This window comes from Terrapene carolina, unplaced genomic scaffold (assembly GCF_002925995.2).
Source record: "Terrapene carolina triunguis isolate 2854851 unplaced genomic scaffold, T_m_triunguis-2.0 Scaffold67, whole genome shotgun sequence".
In the NCBI taxonomy this organism is placed as follows: domain Eukaryota; kingdom Metazoa; phylum Chordata; order Testudines; family Emydidae; genus Terrapene; species Terrapene triunguis.
The window spans coordinates 32,514,752-32,535,382 of NW_020664418.1; the positions used below are offsets into that span (position 1 = coordinate 32,514,752).

General features: G+C 40.3%; 1 protein-coding gene across 1 annotated transcript in view; it reads right to left on the bottom strand.

The window, feature by feature from the left end:
- The window catches only part of CEP152 (centrosomal protein 152), a 46,968-nt gene extending 26,923 nt beyond the window's left edge, over positions 1-20,045 (bottom strand). Inside the window, exons 1-9 of the mRNA XM_026648304.1 lie at positions 19,986-20,045; positions 17,384-17,522; positions 10,181-10,281; positions 9,825-9,891; positions 9,260-9,604; positions 7,703-7,871; positions 6,449-6,589; positions 4,091-4,230; positions 208-408 (exon numbers count right to left, since the gene is read on the bottom strand). Of these exons, the coding sequence (XP_026504089.1) occupies positions 208-408; positions 4,091-4,230; positions 6,449-6,589; positions 7,703-7,871; positions 9,260-9,604; positions 9,825-9,891; positions 10,181-10,281; positions 17,384-17,476 (1,257 nt within the window). The 5' untranslated portion in view covers positions 17,477-17,522; positions 19,986-20,045. The remainder of the gene's footprint in view (positions 1-207; positions 409-4,090; positions 4,231-6,448; positions 6,590-7,702; positions 7,872-9,259; positions 9,605-9,824; positions 9,892-10,180; positions 10,282-17,383; positions 17,523-19,985) is intronic.
- Positions 20,046-20,631: the final 586 nt, after the last annotated feature.

Genomic DNA, 20,631 nt, shown 5'->3' on the forward strand with positions numbered 1-20,631 from the left:
TATTGTGTTCATTTAAAAATGTTGTGGCTTTTGTGTCTACTTCTCTCTGTTCTGTTACCATCTTCTGGAAGGTAGGATTGAGATTTACAGGCCATTTGGAAGAATGGTTCCAGTCTGGTTTCAGAAGGGACTGGATGGGAAAAGAGTACAACTCTACAGTCTTCTATGACTTGGGCAAATATTCAGTGTTCTAAATTCCATCCTAACCTGCTCCTGCAGTGCAGAGTTCGTAGCATCAAGTTTCTGTTCTAATGACAATACTTGCTCTTCATACTTCTGCTTCAGGGCTGCAACTATGGTCTCATGCTGTTCTCTGGCTCGCTGAAGAGAGTCAGAACGCCGAAGCTCTAACAGCTGCTGCTGCATGCTCTCCATGGCTAACTCTGCCACTTTGGATTGTTTGAATAGCTGCAAAAACCCACAATATAGAATACTTGAGTTCAATTACAAAAAGCTATGTACATATAAAGGCTTCAAGAGAAGGGACTGACAGTTAAGAATGTCCAAAGTTAAAAATACATTTTCATAGCTTCATCAATTTCAAGGCCAGAACAGACTACTGTGATAATCTAGTCTGACCTCCTGTGTAACTTCCCCCAAATAGTTCCTAGGGCATATCTTTTAGAAAAATATCCAATTTTGATTTTAAAATTGCCAGTGATGGAGACTCCACCGTGACACTTGGTAAATTGTTCCAATTCTCAATTACCCTTATTGTTAAAAACATACACCTTATTTCCAGTCTGAACTTGTCTAGTTTCAACTTTCAGTCATTGGATCGTGTTATACTTTTCCTCTATTAGACTGAAGAGCCTACTATCAAATCATTGTTCCCCATGAAGGTACTTATTAGATGGTAATCAAGGCAACCCTTAATCCTCTTTTTGTTAAACTAAATAGCACGAACTCCTTGAGTCTATCACTATAAGGCATGTTTTCTAATCCTTTAATCATTCTCGTGGCTCGTCTCTGAACCCTCTCCAATTGATCAACATCCTTCTTGAACTGTGGACACCAGAACTGGACACAATATTCCAGCAGCAGTTGCGCCAGTGCCAAACACAGAGGTAAAATTACCTCTCTACTCCTACCTGAGAGTCCCCTGTTATGCATCAGAGGATTGCATTAGCCCTTTTGGCCACAGCATCACACTTGGAGTTCATGTTCAGCAGATTATCCACCATGACTCCCAAATCTTTTTTTCAGAGTCACTGTTTCCCAGGATAGAATCCCCCATCCTGTAAGTATGGCCTACATTTATTTTTCCTACATCTATACAGTTACATTTAGCTGTATTAAAATGCATATTGTTTGCTTGGCCCACCTTAACAAGAGATCCAGATTGCTCTGTTTCAGTGACCTGTCTTCTTCACTATTGGTTAGAATTGGGGGAGTGGTAAATTACACCCACCTTTAATGTTGGGAAACAAGTACTCTAACAGAATGGGTGCTCTGACGGAACTCCGCATTGTATAAGTCAAAAGAAGCCAGTGCTAAAACATAATGCCATTTAGTTAATAGGATACAATCAAGGTCCCAGCACATCAGCCTTTGTCAGCAGGACTTGTACAGAGTCCCAGATACTTTAAAGATCCCTAGAGACTTTGCAAGGGGAAGGTAAGTTGCAAACACTGCAGAAGAGCCCCCATAGAGGCGTGTGCACACACATCTGAGAATGTAATCACAAGAAGTTAAAGTCACTGATGTATCTTACAACACAAGTCAAAGTAAATACGATTCTCCTGAGTCAGCTGGGACTGCATCTTCTTCTAAGAGGAGATCAGCCCCACTGGAAATCCTATGTGTGCACACACACAAGTGTGCATTATAAACAGCTCTTGCCAACTCCATTTCCAACCAGAAGTGTATGTTTGTTACTAAAAATGCAATATTGTAGGATCCATCCCTAACAGGATGAGTTAACAGGAACCAACATCAGGTTGGAGCGCAAGTTTGTCTTCTCGGGTGTGTTCTAATATCAGTTGTTGGGGTACTCTGGCTGTTAGAAAGATCTCCATTTCTTAAATATTGTTTGCATATTATGCTTATATCTCTTTTTGATAAAGAGTTTAGCAGGTGAGGAATTTTAATGAAGAAACTTTAAAATTCTCCTAGGTTGTCCCAAATGCATATATTTTGTTATCTGTATATCAGTCAAAGTACACTAGACAAGTGAGACACAACCCTAAACCAAACATTTTATAAACTACCACCATTGCTTCTGCAATCCTTACACAAGCATAACGCCCATTGACTTCGTGAAGTCACATTCCAGACTCACAGGGCCTGATCCACAGTCATCCTGCCCTTTGCACCAAGTATGTCAGAACAATAGGGCAGCAATGCCACTATAAGAGCCCTCCAAAGGAATACCTCCAATGCCTTCTGTATCCCTACACAAGAGCCCTCAACAAAGGGGGCATTCTTGATTGTGCTCTGGGAAGAAGGGGACTTTCCGACAGCAGAAAGGGACATGACCAGGAAAGTCCTTTGCCCTGTTTATTTCCTGGTTACCGCAAGGCTGGGGGAAGATAACCGTATTGTGGTATCAAACGGCCCAGCAGCCTTAGTATTAGGGAGGAGTTGGGGTGCAAGCCACCTTAGCGCCATCCCTTAGCCAGGCTCTGCATGGTACAGTGATGACGTATCCATTTAGACAATCAGTTTTGCCTTGTGTAGGATGTGACCGCTTATGTTTAAGCAAATCCCTCCACTGCAAAGGAGTAAATTGGAAGCCAACTTCAAGCTTTCAAGTGACTTGTCAATGACTTATTTGGTCTAGAAGTATCTGAACAGTTCACTTTCTTAAGGGATAGGAGCATCAGGGAAAACTCCTGTCCTTTTAGAAAGTTTGGGCTACATTCCACTTAAGTTGCTTCTACCCACCATCCACCAAAACTGAACTAAAATAAATGACTATGGGTTATGAGTAGATTGTTACACTCTTGTTCCTGGATTGGATGACATGAAATAAGTGGAGGAAAAGGAGACCAGCATCATATGATATGTAAGAAAGTTGCTATACTTCCTAAAACCATTCTTTAGTCACTTTTGACATTGAGGAGTTGCGAAATCCTCAGGTTCTGCATATGTTCTATCAGGTAGTAGACATATGCGACACAAAAAATAAAATAAATCTCATTGGATTATCTGTAAACTTTTTTATGACCCAAATCACAGCAATGTTCCTCCCACTTCAATAGCTGTGAGGCACTTAAAGACCATTACAATCTGGTTAATGATATCCAAGTGCGTCACAACCAGTACAAAATTCAGAATTTCCGATGTATTTATCTTTGGGAAAGTAAAAACATCCTGTTTTGATTCATGGAGACAGAGCGGTAACAGAGAAGGCCTTGTAAAGCATCCAGAGAGGTATGCCAGAGGGGGAAAAAAAACACAAAAAACAAACAAAGTGCTCAAATGAATCCTTATAAGAGATGCTATTGACATCTTTTTAAAAGGTTCTGATAAATCAAAATAGTTTTTTCAGTGAGGTCTGACTCCCATCAGCTAATGTGACTCATTTAAGACTAAGAATATTGGTGATCTGAAAACAAGATGTTAAACAATATTCTTTTCATTATAGAAGCTTCATCTTGAACATGCAGCAGTGAAAGAGTAACACTCCATCTTAGCCACTGCAACACTTTAATAAATAAATAAATAATAATTTTAAAAAAAAGGCAAAAAAGCCAGGGTTAGCAGATAGTAGTACTTCCGATATTCAAAGTAAATGATGTATCACCAGAAGAACCAAGACATCTGAGAAACTATGGATTTTATACTTCCAGATTGCAATTACAAAACTATGGAATAACTAATTATGTAAATTAGTGAGGTCATATTTACCTTTCTTACTAGGGTCGATAAGACTGGGGAAATTTTGCTAATTCCAGTCTGGATAATAGATTGCACATTATAATCCATAATTTTTACACAAGAAGTTCCAACTCATTAGTCATATACTATTATTAGTCATTAGTATGTCCATAAGAGTATATTAATCTTTGTTAAACTTAAGATTCACTTTTGCATCGTAAGTACAACTACCGAAATTTCCCACAGTTACAGATAATAGTTACAGTACCTGCTCCTCGTTGGCAGTAAGAGTTTGAATTTGGGTTTCAAGTGCTTTAATTTGACCTTCAAGATGTATCTCCCGTTCTTTTCCATTTTGATACAGTTTTTGGGATTCCTGGAGGCTGAGGGCCAAGCCATCCTTTTCATCTTACAAAAGAAATACATATTTAAATCATCCTGGGAGCTATGAGAGGAGTTCTGCAACAAGCCTTTCTGGAGGAATTTTCATTTGGCACCTGGGTCTGGGAGTATAACACCTTAGTGGGCCTCCTCCCTCAACCTAATGGGTTGGAGGAAGCAGAGCTGACTCTCCAAGAGTGCAGCCAGCAACAACCAAACCAGCAGAGGGGCAGGGAGAGGCCCAGCCAGGACCCCCTGCACCCTCAACATCCTAGTATAAAGAAACACCACTCTACTTGCACAAGCAACCAGCACCATCGCATGCGGCAGGGGACGGGATGGAGGAAACAAAATAGGACCTCCTAGAAGATGAATAGACAGGGACTTGCCTAGAAACAACCAAGGATGTCAGCAGACTGGTTACTGTTTGAACTTTGGCCATTATTTTCTGTCTGCTGCTTGCTTTTTTTGCCCAACTTTCTTCCCACCCTTTCCCCCTCCCTACCCACTCCAAACTCCTCTCTTCTTTCCTTCCCTCCCCCCCTTGCTACAATTCCCCATTTCCTCACTCCTGCCCCCACACAAAGAGATTAAGACAACAAAGTGTGTACCCATCATCACTGAACACTGTCTCGGTTGTGTCTATCTCCTACCCTTCGTCCAATTTTTTATTTTTAGACTGTTTGGACTCTCTGGGGCAGGGACCACATTGTCCTGTATGCTTCTACAGGGTCTAGCACAGTGCCGCTCCAGATCCTGATGGAAGCCTTTGAGTAATACTGCATCCATTCTTGCCAGGATGCTCACATTAGGTATCACCATGAAGTTTAAAGAATTTCACTCTAGGGCTATAAATATAAAACAGTTTTTAAAAGTTAAAAAAAAGAAAAAAAACCCCAAAGAGGTATTGAGTTAGGCCTCAATTTGGGAAAGCACTTAACGTTAAAAATGGTCCTGAACAGAACACTTTCCTGACTCAAGACTTTAATATGATAATAATAGGCACAAGTAGTTCAGCAATCATTGCTCACTGCACCCGATTAAACAGACCTCTCTGGAACCAGCGGGTGTACTAACAGATCTAGAGGAAGCACTTGGTTACTATCCAGCTGAAAGTAAAGGTACTACAAAAGCAGCAATTTAGCAGGAAAGAGGGATGACTCTCTCTTCCTTTCTACACATACCCCTTCTAGCCTCCTTGCTCTACCATTATTAAAATGACGGGGGCTATTTAAGTAGATCAATAATAAACCAATATTATAGAATTGGGATCCAGATTAGTGTAGTGTAATTTATTTAATAATCACAGAGATTAGACATGGTGGGTAATGTGTGTCAAACAGATGAGAAAGTACAGAAGTATTTTATCAAGATTGAATTTGGCTCTTGTTTACTGAATTTCTCTTTTTCTTTAGTTATCCATTTATCAGGTTTCTTGCACTTTCCTCTGAAATAGCTGGTATTGGCCACTGTCGGAGATCACTGCTCTGATCTAATGAAGCCGTTCCTATATTATTTTAAAAAGTACTATAAAGAGTGAAAAAAGTTTCAGTGTAACTGTAAGCCTTCAGCTGTTCACAAGGGGGCTAAGTCTCCGCAGTGTTGCACCTGTTTTGAGTGAGTGCACAGGAGGTTTAAAATGCCAGCAAAATAGAATTCTTCAGTTGTTTGAACTGCTGATAGTATTTTTACACCCCCATTTTGTAAATGACTACAAAAGGTGCACAGGCCGTGGGGTGGGGTGGGAGGCGGGAATCATGCTCAGACTCTGAAGCCAAATCAAGTTTGCAAGTACAATCAATGTTTGTTGGGGTGTGTTAAACAGAAAATTGATGAGCACGTTAAAAGTTAACAAAGTTAATAAAGACTGGGAGTGGCTGGGTCACTGCAAAGAGCAATTTTCCCTCTGTTGATATTCACCCTTTCTTGTCAACTGTTGGGAATGGGCCACCCTGATTGAATTGGCCTCATTAGCACTGACCCCTCACTTGGTAAGGCAACTCCCATCTTTTCATGTGCTGTATATTTATACCTACCTACTGTATTTTTCACTCAATGCATCTGATGAAGTGGGCTATAGCCCATGAAAGTTTATGCCCAAATAAATTTGTTAGTCTCTAAACTGCCGTAAGGATGACTCGTTTTTGCTGATACAGACTAACACAGCTACCCCTCTGAAACATTAAAAGTCGTTAGATCTCAGTAAATTCTAGAAATTAAAGGTCCATATAAACTTTTGTTTTACCTTTGACCATTGCAAGCTGATGATTCAGATACCTAATTTGCTGTGCACTCTTTTCCATCTTTTCAGTAAGTTCTTCCAGTTGTCTCTCTCTTGCTTTATTAAGAACCTGAAGTTGAAGAATCTGCATATTGTCCGCAGAATCTGTTGAAGTTTAAAATATAACTAACTTTCAAACAAGCTAGCTTTTGAAGAGTGCATAACATTCTTACAGTACAATTAATTAGTCTAAAATAGATTATAAGGTCTTTGGGGCAGGAACCATCTATCTTCTGAAAAGTGTCAAATTCATTGTTGGTGCACAATATATAACTCCAAAACAGAGAATAATTATACAACTTGCTTACTAAATAAAGTGCACCAGCTCACGGTCCCACCATTAGGCCTGAATTACAATGTTAGCTAAAACTCCACACAACTATGAGAGCATTAACATTAGTGTACTTACTGTAAATTCAGAGTTCCATTCCTAGTCATCTAGAGACTTTTGACATTTCTCCACTAAGCCTACAGATTTGACGTTATAAACATTTATTGGACAAGAAGGTGAACCGTTCAAGGCCCAGTCTTGTAAGCAGCAGAGTGACTCTGAACAGGTGCTGAGCGCCATTAGACCACATCTACACTGTGAGTGCTACAGCTGCATAGCTACAGTACTGTAACCCGGTAGTGTAGACACAGACTACAAAGATGGAAGGGGTTTTTCCATCACTGTGGGAACACCACCTTCCCCAGCAACAGTAGCTAGGTAGACTGAAGCATTCTTCCGTTGACCTACCTGTGTCCGCACTGGGAGTTAGGTCAGCACAGCTACAGTACTCAGGGGTGTGGATTTTTCACGTCCTTGAGCATGATGTCAACCTAAGTTTCAAGTATAGATCAGGCCTTAGCTCCTCCCAATGCAATCAATGGTACAAGAGCCATCAGCAGAATAAAAGAATTCAGCCTTTACTCAGGCAAAATCCTACTGGCCTACAGTGAATATTATGAAGCATTTAAAACTGAATATACTGATCAAAAGAAACGGTCTATTCTTATTTTCATTGTAATAGGAAGAAACTAGTACCACCTCAATGAGCTATCCCTCAATAAAAACTTAGAGTAAAGGTTAGCATATATCTAAGGTATTGCTGTATTTTTCCTTTGTGCTCTTGTTTAACAAAGCCTAGGATAAAATCCTGGCTCCACTGAAGTCTTCAGTGGTACCAGGATTTCACCCCAGGATACTTATCAAAGCTTGAAGTGGATAACACTTACTCTCCTCAGTACCCAAAAACTCCCGTTGCATCTCTTCAAGCACTTCATTTCTTCTTGTTGCGTCTTGGGTTATTGGGACTTTTTGCTGAATGGCATTTTGATATGGTTTATATGTCACTTTGTAAGATTCCACAGTTTGGCCGTTAGCAACTTCAGATGCACCAAATTGCTGTTGTGACAACAGATTAAAAGTAAGGACAACTGAATTAAAGTTACTTTTGTGTGCAAGATGAGGGTATTTCCCCTTTTGGATTTACAAGGTTTGATATTAAAAAAAAAAAAAAAAAAAAAAAAAAAGAGTTGCAGAGGCTCATTATTTAGACTCCAATCCAGCAAAGCACTTAGCTATGTGTCTGTTGTGCCACTGAAATCAGGACTACACACATGCTTTAGTGCTTTGTTGAATAGGGTCTTATTGGCAAAGTTTACACAGTCAATAGGAAATCAGCACATCTAGTACCGCTTTGTGCTAATAATTCTATAAATAAAACCAAACACTACATTTTTATGCTTGAAAGTTCAACTAATTAACTCTGAGTTACTTTAATATGATAAATTGATTGCAGAAGCATATCATGTTGTAACAACTGGAGACAGAATCAAAGAAATGTAGGACTGGAAGGGACCTCGAGAAACCATCGAGTCCATCCCATTGCACTCAGGCAGAATTAAGTATATCTAGACCAACCCAACACACATTTGTTTAATCTGCTTTTAAAAACCTCCAATGATGGAGATTCAATAAGTAATGGAATAGGTTACACCAAAGGAGGTTAACTGTCCTTATAGTTAGAAAGTTTTCCCCCATATTTAGCCTAAATCTCCCTTGCTACAGATTAAGTCCATTATATCTTGTCCTATCTTCAGTGGACATGGAGGACAATTGATCACTGTCCTCTTTATAACAGCCCTTAACATATTTGAAGACCTCTCTCTCACCAACAGAAGCTGGTCCAATAAAAGATATTACCTCACCTACCTTGTCTCTCTAATATCCTGGGACTGACACGGCTACAACTATACTGTATACCTCACGCCCCCCCCTCAATCTTCTTTTCTCAAGACTAAACATGCCCAGTTTTTTTAACCTTTCTTCATAGGTCAGGTTTTCTAATCCTTTTACCATTTTTGTTGCTCTCCTCTGGACTCTCTCCAATTTATCCACACCTTTTCCAAAGTATGCTAGCCAGAATTGGACACAGTACTCCAGCAGAGGCATCACCAGTGCAGAGTAGAGCAGAACAATTACCTCCCATGTTTTAGATACAACTCTTCTGTTAATACCCCAGAATATTAGCCTTTTTCACAACTGCATCACGTTATTGGCTCATCTTCAATTTGTGATCCACTATAACTCCCAGATTCTTTTCAGCAGTATTCCCCAGTTATTCCCCATTTTGTATCTGCGCATTTGATTTTTTTTCTCTAAACGTAATACTTCGCACTAAATCTAGATCTTCTAAACTGAAAGCAGCTAAAATAATACTCTAGCATCAACACTTAAATCATTAAAATACTTACAAACAAGATAAAGAAATACATCAATATTTTAAATACCTTCAGATGTTCCTTTGGAGCATCTGGAAACTTTACTGTTTTGTTTTGTTGGTTATTTAATTCCTGTGTATGGCCATTTGTGTATGGTCTAAAATTTTCTGGGAGATGATATACATTGTTCTGTTGGCAATGACTTGGTGCTTTATACACATCTCTGCCGAGATACACATCATCAGGATCCTCTTCACTCTGTCTATCAGAGTAGTCCTCTTTAATTTCGTAAATGCATCTTTCCTTGTCCACATTGAGCTGGTCAGTCCAATTACTGGCATGTGTTTCACCATGATTATTTCCTTGGTCATACAGGAACTGTTCAGGATACAAATTCTGTCCCTGTTCATAGCCCTATGAACAGATTAGAGATTTGATATTCTTCCTTACCTGAACTGTTATCTCATATTTTTTCCTCTTCGATTACAAGCTTGTCAGGATAGGCAACGTGCATTACTATTTGGTTTGTAAAGGATCATATAAAATACTGTACACTATAAATTACTAGATCAAAAACAAGCTATTCTAAATGAGAAGACCCTATTATTGGGTCACAATTTTGTCAAGGACTTACACTTTGGGGATTAGTTATCAGCAGATGATCATTCCACCTCGCCTCATGCTCCCAGGGTTCATGTGCTCTATATAGAGAGAAAGAAAATATATCATGAAACATTAGTAACCATACTGGGGGGGGGGGGGTAGTTATGTCCATGTTCTCAGAAAGAGAACTAGATTAAACTATTTAGCATCTACTCCATTTATTGTGGAACCTAAGGCCTCATTAAAGTTGTGGTATATTCCCATTATTCGTAAAAAAAAAAGTTAAGAAAGTTGTTTGTACACCATCTGCCCATAGATGGAGCTTCAGCTTCACCACACTTTTTTAAAGCATGCAAAATGACTACCAAGAAAAATTAACTTTCTTACTGCTCTGCATCCTCATGTATGCTACAATCAGAGTAATTAGAGAGCTGGTCTCCACTATCATCCAGCATGTCATGGGGAAGGTCTGTTAATAGTTGTTGCAACTGAAATCAGACAAATAATACACACATTAATAGAGTACAATTTACTCATGCTCTTTTGAAAACATATGCTTCAACTAAAAAAGTCATACATATGTTAGAGACTGAGGAAATACCAAATTCACGTGAAACCCAATTTTCCCTCCATTGAGAAGATGCCACTCAGTTACAACAGGGCTACCATGGCAACTCAGGGACACAGTTAGGTTAAGGATGCTTATTTGTTGGTGGAGTTACTACCCGAGTGATTTCTCTGGCAGGTACTTGCAGGAAGTGACTTGTGCTGAAGAGTCATTGGATCAAGCGTCACAGAACAGAGCCTCTTTCTGGAGGGCTAACTTGCTGGAACCTCTCCCCCCATGCTAAGGTGCACTCCTTGGGTGCTTACCTCAGCAGGATTAGTTAGCGGATAATAGAGGGAGGATTTAGCAGTCCTTCACTTGCAGCTATGAAGCATACAGAGTGGAGTGCTGATTACAGAGTGTTCCACCCAATGCTAGTATATACAGCAGATCAGAGTGCTGCAGTAATCAAAGATGTTCAAGCAGAACAGGGGGCAGGGCAATCAGGCACTAACTGAGAAAATCCAACAAGCTCAAATCCAGGAAAGAGAAAGTTGTGTTGCCCTTGCCCTAGTGGCAGCCCAGAAGGAGAATAGAAGTGGCGATGATTAATGTTCTCAGTTACTGTATATTGAGAATATACAATGAAATCAAAATTGTAACATGTAAACGTGTCACTTTCCCCACCTAATACGCAGTTTACCAGAGTACACTCAGCCTCAAAGCTTCTATTTCACAAGACAGATTTCAAGGTGAGCTGACTGATGGTGAGAAACCATCAGCTAGATAGCTGAATACATCAACAAGTCTCCCAGGGAGGAAACTAGTACAGCAACAAAAATGTCCTTCAAAATATTGGCCAGTGATTTTACTGGCAATAACTAATCTTGAAGGTCAAGTATACTATCCACTCCATCAGATGAAGACTGCTGATAGAACAGTGGCGGGCTAGGTATACAACATATCTGAAAAAATACCTTGTGTATAAATTGTACATACTGGCGCATAAGGTGAACTTTAGGAAAGAGATTTGTCCTTATTTCTGGGCAAGACATCTCTTATGAGAGTCAAAAAGGGTCATTCCTGTGCATTTAGTTTAGAAGAGTATCGCCTATGTGGGCCCAAGAGTTGCAGTTGCTTGTCAAAGGCAGTTATTGCTCCCCAGACTACAGCTGGTAGGTGTAGCAGTCAGAGTATGCCATACATGCTGTTTATTCACAAGTCAAGGCTATTTAATTAAGAAAGTTGACTGTTTAGATTAGGGCATGGGGACATTATAATTTATTCTATATGTAAATACATACCAGTCAAACCAAGAATTACTGTCAGCTAAAAATTTAGAATAGTACTTATATTGTGTTTTACACTTCCAAAGTGCTGTACAAACATTAACTAAGCCTCTCAACTCTCCCCTGAAGAAGGAGCTGTTTATACTGCTGCAGTCAATGCAATGATTGAAATAATCAAGTATAAAAAGACGGCACTCCTCTAAAAATCTCTTTAGAAAAATCATGAGATCTCCCTTGGCATGTTATTTAGCTAAGCTTCAACAAGCTAAATCACCTCAAAGTTTTTAGGAGAAAGGCACCAAAACACATTTTAAATATTCACTGTCATGTTATCTTTCCCAAAGCAGTCTACCCTGACTTTCCCATATTTAGTCATTCCCTTTGCCCACATAAATTAATTCTAAAAAATAAAATAATCTTCTGTACTTACCTGGAATAAGGAATCCTGTATAGAATGTACCTGTTCTTCCAAACCTTCAGAAAGGTTTCTGTATATAGCCATATATTGACCCTCAATTGGTAGATCTGGGCAGTACATTTTCTTTTTCTCAAAAGGATACTAGAAAGCTACATAACATATAATCAGTTATTGTATCTAGTGCCTGCACCCAAACTTTGTTCTTCTCTAAACTAGTAGTCTACACATACTTGTTAATTAGAGCAGAAACATCAGCTGCTATACATGAAGTCCAAAAAAAATGAAACTATCTCAGAGTAGCAGTTATTACCATGAGAAAAGAAAATTAGTGTAACCCCCCCCCCCAAAAAAAACCTTTCAGATCAAACTCTCCCAAATTGCTAAATCTCTGTTTTAAGAAACCATTAACATACTCAGCTGCTTCCTAAGACTTGACACATATAAAGAGGAAGGCTGGAAGTGAGGGAAAATATCTTTCTAAATACCACCACCTCATCACTTAAACCTTTGTTTCCAGACATTCAACAATGCTATGGACTAGTTATATGAATCAAACACCTTTTAGTCTTTCAACCTAAGACAATACAATGTAAAATTATAAGTAATAACTCTGAAGCCTCTAGCAAAATACCAAAGAAAAGGAAGAGACAAGAGATGGCTTCTGCTGTATTCATATTGAAAGGACAAACTTTTACTTCTCTTCAAAACCTTGCTGGACTTCAGATATTTCTCTAGCTTTATTGTTTCCAGCAGGAGATCAGAAATGGAAAGCAGCAGAATTCAAAGTAGCAAGACTTTCCTTTTCCTTAACTACAACCGGGAAGTACTACTACCTCAGCAATTTTACTGGCCTCACCTTGGGGCCGGGACTTAAGTCCAGCAGAAGGAATTGAAGTGCAGTGAGCGTATGATCTAGTATACTGATAGCCTGCAGCAGAAAGCTGAGCCCCCATCAAGAGTTAGTACAATGAGGATCTCTGGTAACTCTTATAAATTAGAAAGTCATGGGACTCCAAGTAGGCTGAGGTAGTATAGCATGGCAGTGGGAGCAGCAAGAGCAGTAATTTGATGTTAATAACTGACCTGTCTCAAGACAAAAATCACTCAAAGATAAAGAGGACTTTATAGATTAAAAAAAAAAAAAAAGCAGGTAAAAATAGAAAGGTTGTTTGTCTCCCTGTGAGCCTGGTTCTAATACAGACTGGGACTCTTCATGACAAAAATGACTGCCCAAAGTTTTGAGAGTCTACCCCTTGCTTGCTGCACTGACGGGCATATCCCCAAGAAAAAGAAAGCAGCTGCCTTTTTCCATTTTACCTACCACGTGCTAGACAGAGCACGTGACTTAACAAGATACTCAGGGCAGTAAATAATCTTAGCAGGGCAGGGAGGTACATTTTTTGCTAGAAGTATTGGTTTTTTAAGCTTACTTCACAAAACTTGTTAAAAACAGGTGTCAGGACATGATTTATGCCTAGTTATGAGAAGTGCCATGTCTTTGTGTCTCCTTGCCCCCCACACCCCACTTTTTTTGATAAAGAGGGAAAGGACCACCATATTCAGTTAACACCTAAAGTAGAAGAAAATCACATTCCACATGCAATAAAGTCACAGAAAATAATGCTAATTACCTTTAAAAAGTCCTGTTTGCCCAAACCTAGAATAAGCAAAGCCATCCAGGGGGATGGGAAGACCCTCACTTATAACTACGTCTGAGAAATAATGACATGGGCAATTACTTTGGTCTGGTATTTACAAGTTTTCTTGTTGACATGTTCTCTAATGCACAAGGAAAGAGAACTGGGCTTATAAAACAAATGCTATGGCATTAAATAGCTAGATTAAACAGATGTCAAAGCATCGTAAGAAATACCTAACACCTAGTGGGAGATGAAGGAAAGAATTCTGGAGCATCTAGAGTTAAAACAGAAAGGAACCAATAAACTGTGCTTATCTCTTCAGGCCTATAAAAGACTGGGTCCCATTGCTCCAACAGCCTCTTCTCCCAACTCCAGTAAAGGAGCTGCTCACCAGCAAGTGCTGGAAGAAACTTTTGGGTTAGTGTGACCTCACACCAACAAAGACATTTCAACAGTCTAGATCAGAGGCTACATCACCACAATCACCCTTCCCTGCCAATATCTACAGCAGCAGAAAGCTCTCAGGTAAACACCAAACACAAGGAGAAAACAGCCCTAAATAGCTTCAATACAAGGAAAAGGTCATCTATCATCAGCTCTTCTGTATACTATTCATGAAGAAGGCTTTGCCAACTCTGCCCCTTCCCACATCACAACACCAATGCAGTATCCTGGAGAATCCCACACACCTGCCACACCCTAAGTAACAACAGTATTGATAGATTACCACAACCAAAAAACAACAACCCCCCCTCCCCAAATATCACCTTCAACCCAATCCTGCTCCTTCCCAATGCAAGTTTTATCTAGAAGAAACATCCACAAGAAGTGCAAGCACACAGTCTCATTAGATACTACAGCCAATCCAGAGCAACTGCACATGTATATGCACATAGATAAGGTCAACTCCAGAACTTAAGTTCCTCTTAACCAATGCAAGACCACATCACATTTATGATCTCATCACCTGTGAGCACCCTAACCAGACATGATTTACCAGAATCTGGTTGCCTAACACTATGGGCCCAGTGGTAGCTCCCCTCATTTCCTCAGGCTAAATGAGTAAATCACAGATTCTAGCGTACTAAAATCGAATAAGTAGCCATTCTATTCCAAACTGGCCTCAGATACAAGAGTCTAATCAAAGTCTTTCAAATGTGCCTAGTTACATCTGCAGTTCTGGAGATAAGACCAACATGGGTATCCTGCGAACATCTAAGTCTTTAACCAGAAGAGGTTTCTTCAAAGAGCTGACTGAGATGCTGTCTAACATGGTACTAAAGTTCACAAGACTCAATCAAGGAGATCTGCAACATCTCACTGCTAACACCTCTAATATGATGGCCCCAAACCAGCTCTCTCTCACAGGCGATTTCCAGCTTACACACAGCCATTCACACCACAAATCTGACCTTATAAACAGTTCCAATCCAATAGGTGCTTCCAGTCCTAGACAGATCACCATATCACACAGGTAAAGATCATAACTGTCCCCAGTTCCAGGAAAGAAGCAGTAACCATCATAGTCAACTTCCAAAAGCTCATGGGTACAGTGAAATTCAAGATCATTAAAGAAAGCTCCACTCAACAAAGTGGCCAAGTAATAAAACTTGTAGTGAGACACTACAAATACTCTGACCTCTGCCTTCAATCCTCTGGCACCAAAGCACCCTCTTGCCTCATAGATCTCTGCAGTTCTGAGGCAGAAGCAGCAAGTAGTAATAAAAATTAAGATTCAGTGGAAGCAAACATAAGCTGACACAAAAAGAATGACACACAAGGAGTTCTTTCAGATAATACACCTTAGCAACAGTATACATCAAGAGAGCTTACATCACAACAGAGACCTTTTTTTTAAGAGATCACCCCTCACTGAAGTATATGGAACATTAATTGCTTTGTTGATCTCAGAATGTCTTTTCTCAGTTCAAGAACACAGCATCTCTCGCTAGAAGAACTATCACTATCCTTATCCAAGGAGAGTGGCACAGAAGCTACTGCTACAAAGAGAAGCAAAATAACTGTTGGGTATCAAGAGGTCATTAATTGTTTCCAAGTCTATTCTTTATCAACATTTACATAAAGGATAGAACACTTCACCATGGGACAAATACTGCCTCAATGTCTGCAGGTGCAAGAAGTTCCCCCACACTGCAAAACAAGTGTGACCAACGCTCTCAGACGCTGTCCCTTTTCATTAAAAAGGATAAAGATGAACTTTGAGAATAGTTCAACTGCTTCACAACTATAACAACTCCTGCCATAAATTCTCTTCTCATAACCCAAATACACACACACCAATCTTTAAATGGCACAGTTCACAATTCTCCTAAAACAACTGACCTTGGGAAGTCAAGAAACATGCCTTCAGCTAGAACAAGAGCCCCCCAAAAATAAAATAAAATAAAAGGAACTAAAAACCCATCAGCTGTTTCTAGTGAGATCATAAGAGACGCAAAAGTAAACTCAAGCAGATTGTGATGTCACCATAACCTTATCTCCCCTGACAACATTAAACCTTATTTTAAAAAGTAGCTGGTGATACTTCCAGAAAGAAATAGAAAGTAACTTATAACTAAGACAGTAAAATGTAAGTTCCCTACATTTACGTTTGGCTCGGATACTGAAATTAACACTCCTAATTCTTCTGAAAAGTGTTGCAATGATCAAAGCACCAGACATCAATTAAGTAGTATTATTACAGAAATGTAGCAACTGTAAAGGGCAGTCTGTGCTAGAGAACTTTGGCATTTACTATAAAACGATATTAGTGTCCACACACAAGAGTGCTTGTAATACCGCAGAAGGTATCACAAGAGCCCATCATGTCTTTAGATAATGGACCCCAAAAGGGAGTGGGTGACACAGCAAGAAACCTGCAGAGATCAGAGAATATTTCCTGATTCTCTAGACACTCTGTGCAAGCTATGTTGCTATTTGTTTGTGCTGTGTGTACTTGGGCAATGAGATATCTAGACATTTATACTGTACTCCTCTCTGTGGAATCTGAGTCCTAACCTTCCACCAGTTCAAGATCTGACTTTTTTTTTTTTTTTTTTAAACCTGGCATCAAAGATTTGCGTCTTAATATTTTTTATATTTAATGTAAATCATTTTAATAGATAATAAGTTTACACCTTAGATTGTCAATTTCAAATTTATTTTTTAAATTGTTTTTTAAAATATAACCCTGTATTTAAATTTAAATAATCTGATGATATTGGTTTTTAGCCACCCTGAAAGCATCCAGCATGGCCAGACAAGGGAGCGCCTCAACTCCAAAATTAAAATATTAAAACATATTTTTTGTCACACCATCAAGCTGGTGACTAGAGTAGAAAATATTCCCCCACTCCTACCAAAACTTTAGCCTCCTAAGTAAGTAATCCTAACCAGGGGAGAGGTTGCTGAGAAATAACCACAGTTCCCAGGTGATGGAGGCCTTTAATTTTGTCTCATCATGTATTGAAGGTGTGCAGTTCTCGCAAAAAGTAGGATCTCATCTCTTCTTGACATTTGGTGTAATTCTTTTAAAAACAATGTACTGTAGTATTGCATGCTGTGCTCTCATGAGAGCCTTGGGAATTAAAAAATTCAAATTTATAATCCTTCAAAATAATTATAACTATAGATAAAAGAAATGAAAAGGAAAGAGTTAAACAAGCCTTCAGATTTATGTCATTTCTTTGCTTTCACCTCTTGCTCTCTTGCATAGTCCTCCTGGTCATATTCATCTTCTTCTTCTTCATGTTGAGTTTGCAGAGCTCCACTGTCAAAGTCGAGTGACATTGTTTTCTAATAAGGTAAAGTTTTTGTTGTCCAACTTGTTTAAAACCTATCACAGGAGGAAGAAAAAGTTACATATGAGCAACAACAAAAATCAAGTGGACATGCAACAGAATGTTTACTTCAAAACAAACACTGCAACTATCAGTGGATTACCTTGATCTTCCACTGTAGCGTCTCAATGTGTTAGCAAGACTTTTTAATTTCTAAGAATTCTGTGTTTTAGCAATTAAAACATTTAAATAAATAATGTTTAGCTGTCAAAGTGTTTAACCTTTAATCATTACATGAACATTAAAATGAACAGGTTACTTAAAATAATTTATGTTCATAAGAAGTATGTCAAAATATTTGGCCTCTGGGGAGTTAGTATGTATTCACTCAATATAAGTGGATAAATACTACCTTCTATTAGTCCGGGGGTGGGGAGGGGGCGCGGTTTCGTTTGTTTTATAGTTCATGTAACTGACGTAAAAAATACTGGAAGTATGCCACTACCAGAGCCCTGATACAAACCATAATAGAAGCAAAAAAAGTCCTGTCAATTAAAGACTTCTGACCATCCTTAATTAGCTGTTTAGGATTTAAATCTTTTCTAATCAACTGTAAGTGGCAATACCAGAACTACTACAGCAGCTTTTACAGCACTTTTATACCTAGCCTCCCTCTGCTTTTTTTGATATAGATGTAGTACATGTTGCTATTCCCACCCCCAAAAAATAGGTTTAGTAAACGTGTCATTCCCAAATTAAGGAAAGCAGATGACATCCCATTGGAATCAACAATATAACGTTTTGTACATAATTACTTTACGGGTGTTTGCCTACTTATACTTATTCTGAGTATTTCCTAGCATCCATCCCAAAATCTCCTTCAAAATATGCATAAGGTTACTTGAGCTTACTGGTTGCAGCAGTCCTCATCTACTCCTCCCTTCAGCCTCTGTTTTTAAATCACCTCTACTAAATAGCTCTTGCACCTGCATCTGCAGCTACTGATAATTTTCCCAAGCAGCAGCAGTGAAATTGACCCAATTCTTGTCAGTTTTCAATGCAGCTATTCAGAACCCTGCTGGTAGTAGTAACATTGACCAAAAAAAGTGGGTGAGGTAATACAGTATCTTTTATTGAACCAACTTCTGTTGGTGAAAGAGACAAGCTTTTGAGCTACACACAGTTCTTCTTCAGATCTGGTCAGTCTGCAGCTTGACAAAAGCAATAAAGTAGTAAATAAGGCACTGAACCAGTCTGCAGAATTAGGAAGACAGCAATGCATTAGTTTAGCTTGATTTCAGGAAAGTGATCTTTGTAACAATATTTTTCTCTAAAAACCTATTTTATTACATTTAGGTTCTAATACCTTCCACATCACAGCATCTGGGCAGCTTCTAACAATAAATGACAGGACTAACATCTGTCATGTGTGGTTCAATTCTTCTCTCCCCTCTCCACAGATGGAGAATTGTGTGCAGAATGGTGTTTTGGTAGAAATGTTTTATTTATGTTAATACATACATGCTTTTTTTTTAATATTAGAAGAGAAAAGATCAAATAAGCGCACCTTGCACATGGAACTAAAGGTAGTGAAGTTTGTGATGGTCATTTCAAGCTCAAATCCTGCATAAGTTGCTAACATCTACTCACCATAAATACATGTATTTTTTGAAGTCCTGTGCACACTATCAAAGTTCAGAGGAATTTGATGTTGTTCTAACTTGCTAGAAAGCTGCTCATAAACCACTGTGACAACAGAGCCAGATTTCAAGTTTCTTCTTTTTTAAAGACTCAAGATATCGTACCCAGAAGTTGATTTGAAGAACAATTGAGTTTTTTAAATCAACTAAAGTAGAGGGAATTCCTTTTGCTTCTGCCAGAGCAGCTCTCACTACACAGCAATGAGAAAACATCCACTGCAGCCGTCAGTGGCACTCTACACTGCCTGCAAGGTCACTACTGTATTTCATTAGCCATCGGTCCTACACATGAGTAGGGTTTAAGAATCTTTAGATTCCAGCGGCCGGGGATCCTGCGAGTGGCGGTGGGCGCTCGCCCTCTCCACCCTCTTGTGACTTCAGCGGGGCCCGGCAGGCTCAGGGCGAGGGGGAGTCACTCGCAGGATCAGTGCCACCCCCAGCGCAGCCGGATGCACTGGGGGGGGGGGGGGGGGGAGAAGAGGGGGGTGCCAGGCGGCCCCGCCCCCACGGCAGCAGAACGGTGGGACCCGAAGGCTACAGCAGACAAGCCCGTGGCCGGAGTTTGCTGCCCGGTCGCGCATCCCTCTCCGTGTTCCCATGGGAGCGCCAGCGCTGAGAAAGGCGGCAGGAGGCGACCCCCAGAAGGGGCGAGGCCCCGCTCGCTGTGGCCACCAACTAGGGACCGTACCGAGCCCCGCGGGCGGGCTGGGAACGGGGCTTCTGAGCCCCGCGATGAGGGCAGGGCCCGCGCTCAGGGGGGCTCCCACTCCCGGTAGATCCCCAGCAGAGGAGCGGAGCGGAGCCCGCACCGATACTCACCAGGGGCCGCAGGACGCTGCAGTTACTCGCCTTCCATCAAATCCCACCGATAGCCTTCCGCGTGACACAGCCTAACCCTCTTTGAGTGATAGCCGAATCCTCCAGTCAGCAACCAGGCCGCAGTTCTCCGCCCTAGAGTGCCCTGCTCTGGGGGCGGGACTTACTTGTCCCTCCTCATTCATGTTCAGTTGCGCCGCAACCCCCAGTGTTTGCAGTTTGAAAGCAGGCGCCGGAGGCCGCGGGAAGGGCTGCCGCTCGCTGATTGGCTGGGGATCTTAGCCAATAGCTGGTAGGGGCAGTAGGGTTCTAGTGGACCTCAGCTACTGGCCAGTCCTTTATCCCCTTTTTGTCCCCACTGTGCATCCCAGGCCTACAGCTGGGAGGGACCCTAACAGTAAGGGGATGTGGGACGTGCACACACCAGGGGGTCTACCACGTACAGATATGAAAGCAACATGTGATGCCTCACCACAAAACATGGCAGTGGCATAGCAACGTGATGGCACCCTGACATGGCAACAAGACATGACATCACTGCAACATGCAATTGCATCACAGCAAGAGCCCATGACCATCTTAGGCTGAAATGTGCTGGCATCATATAGATGCCATGTGATAAGAGTTCTGAAACTGATTTTAAGATTAG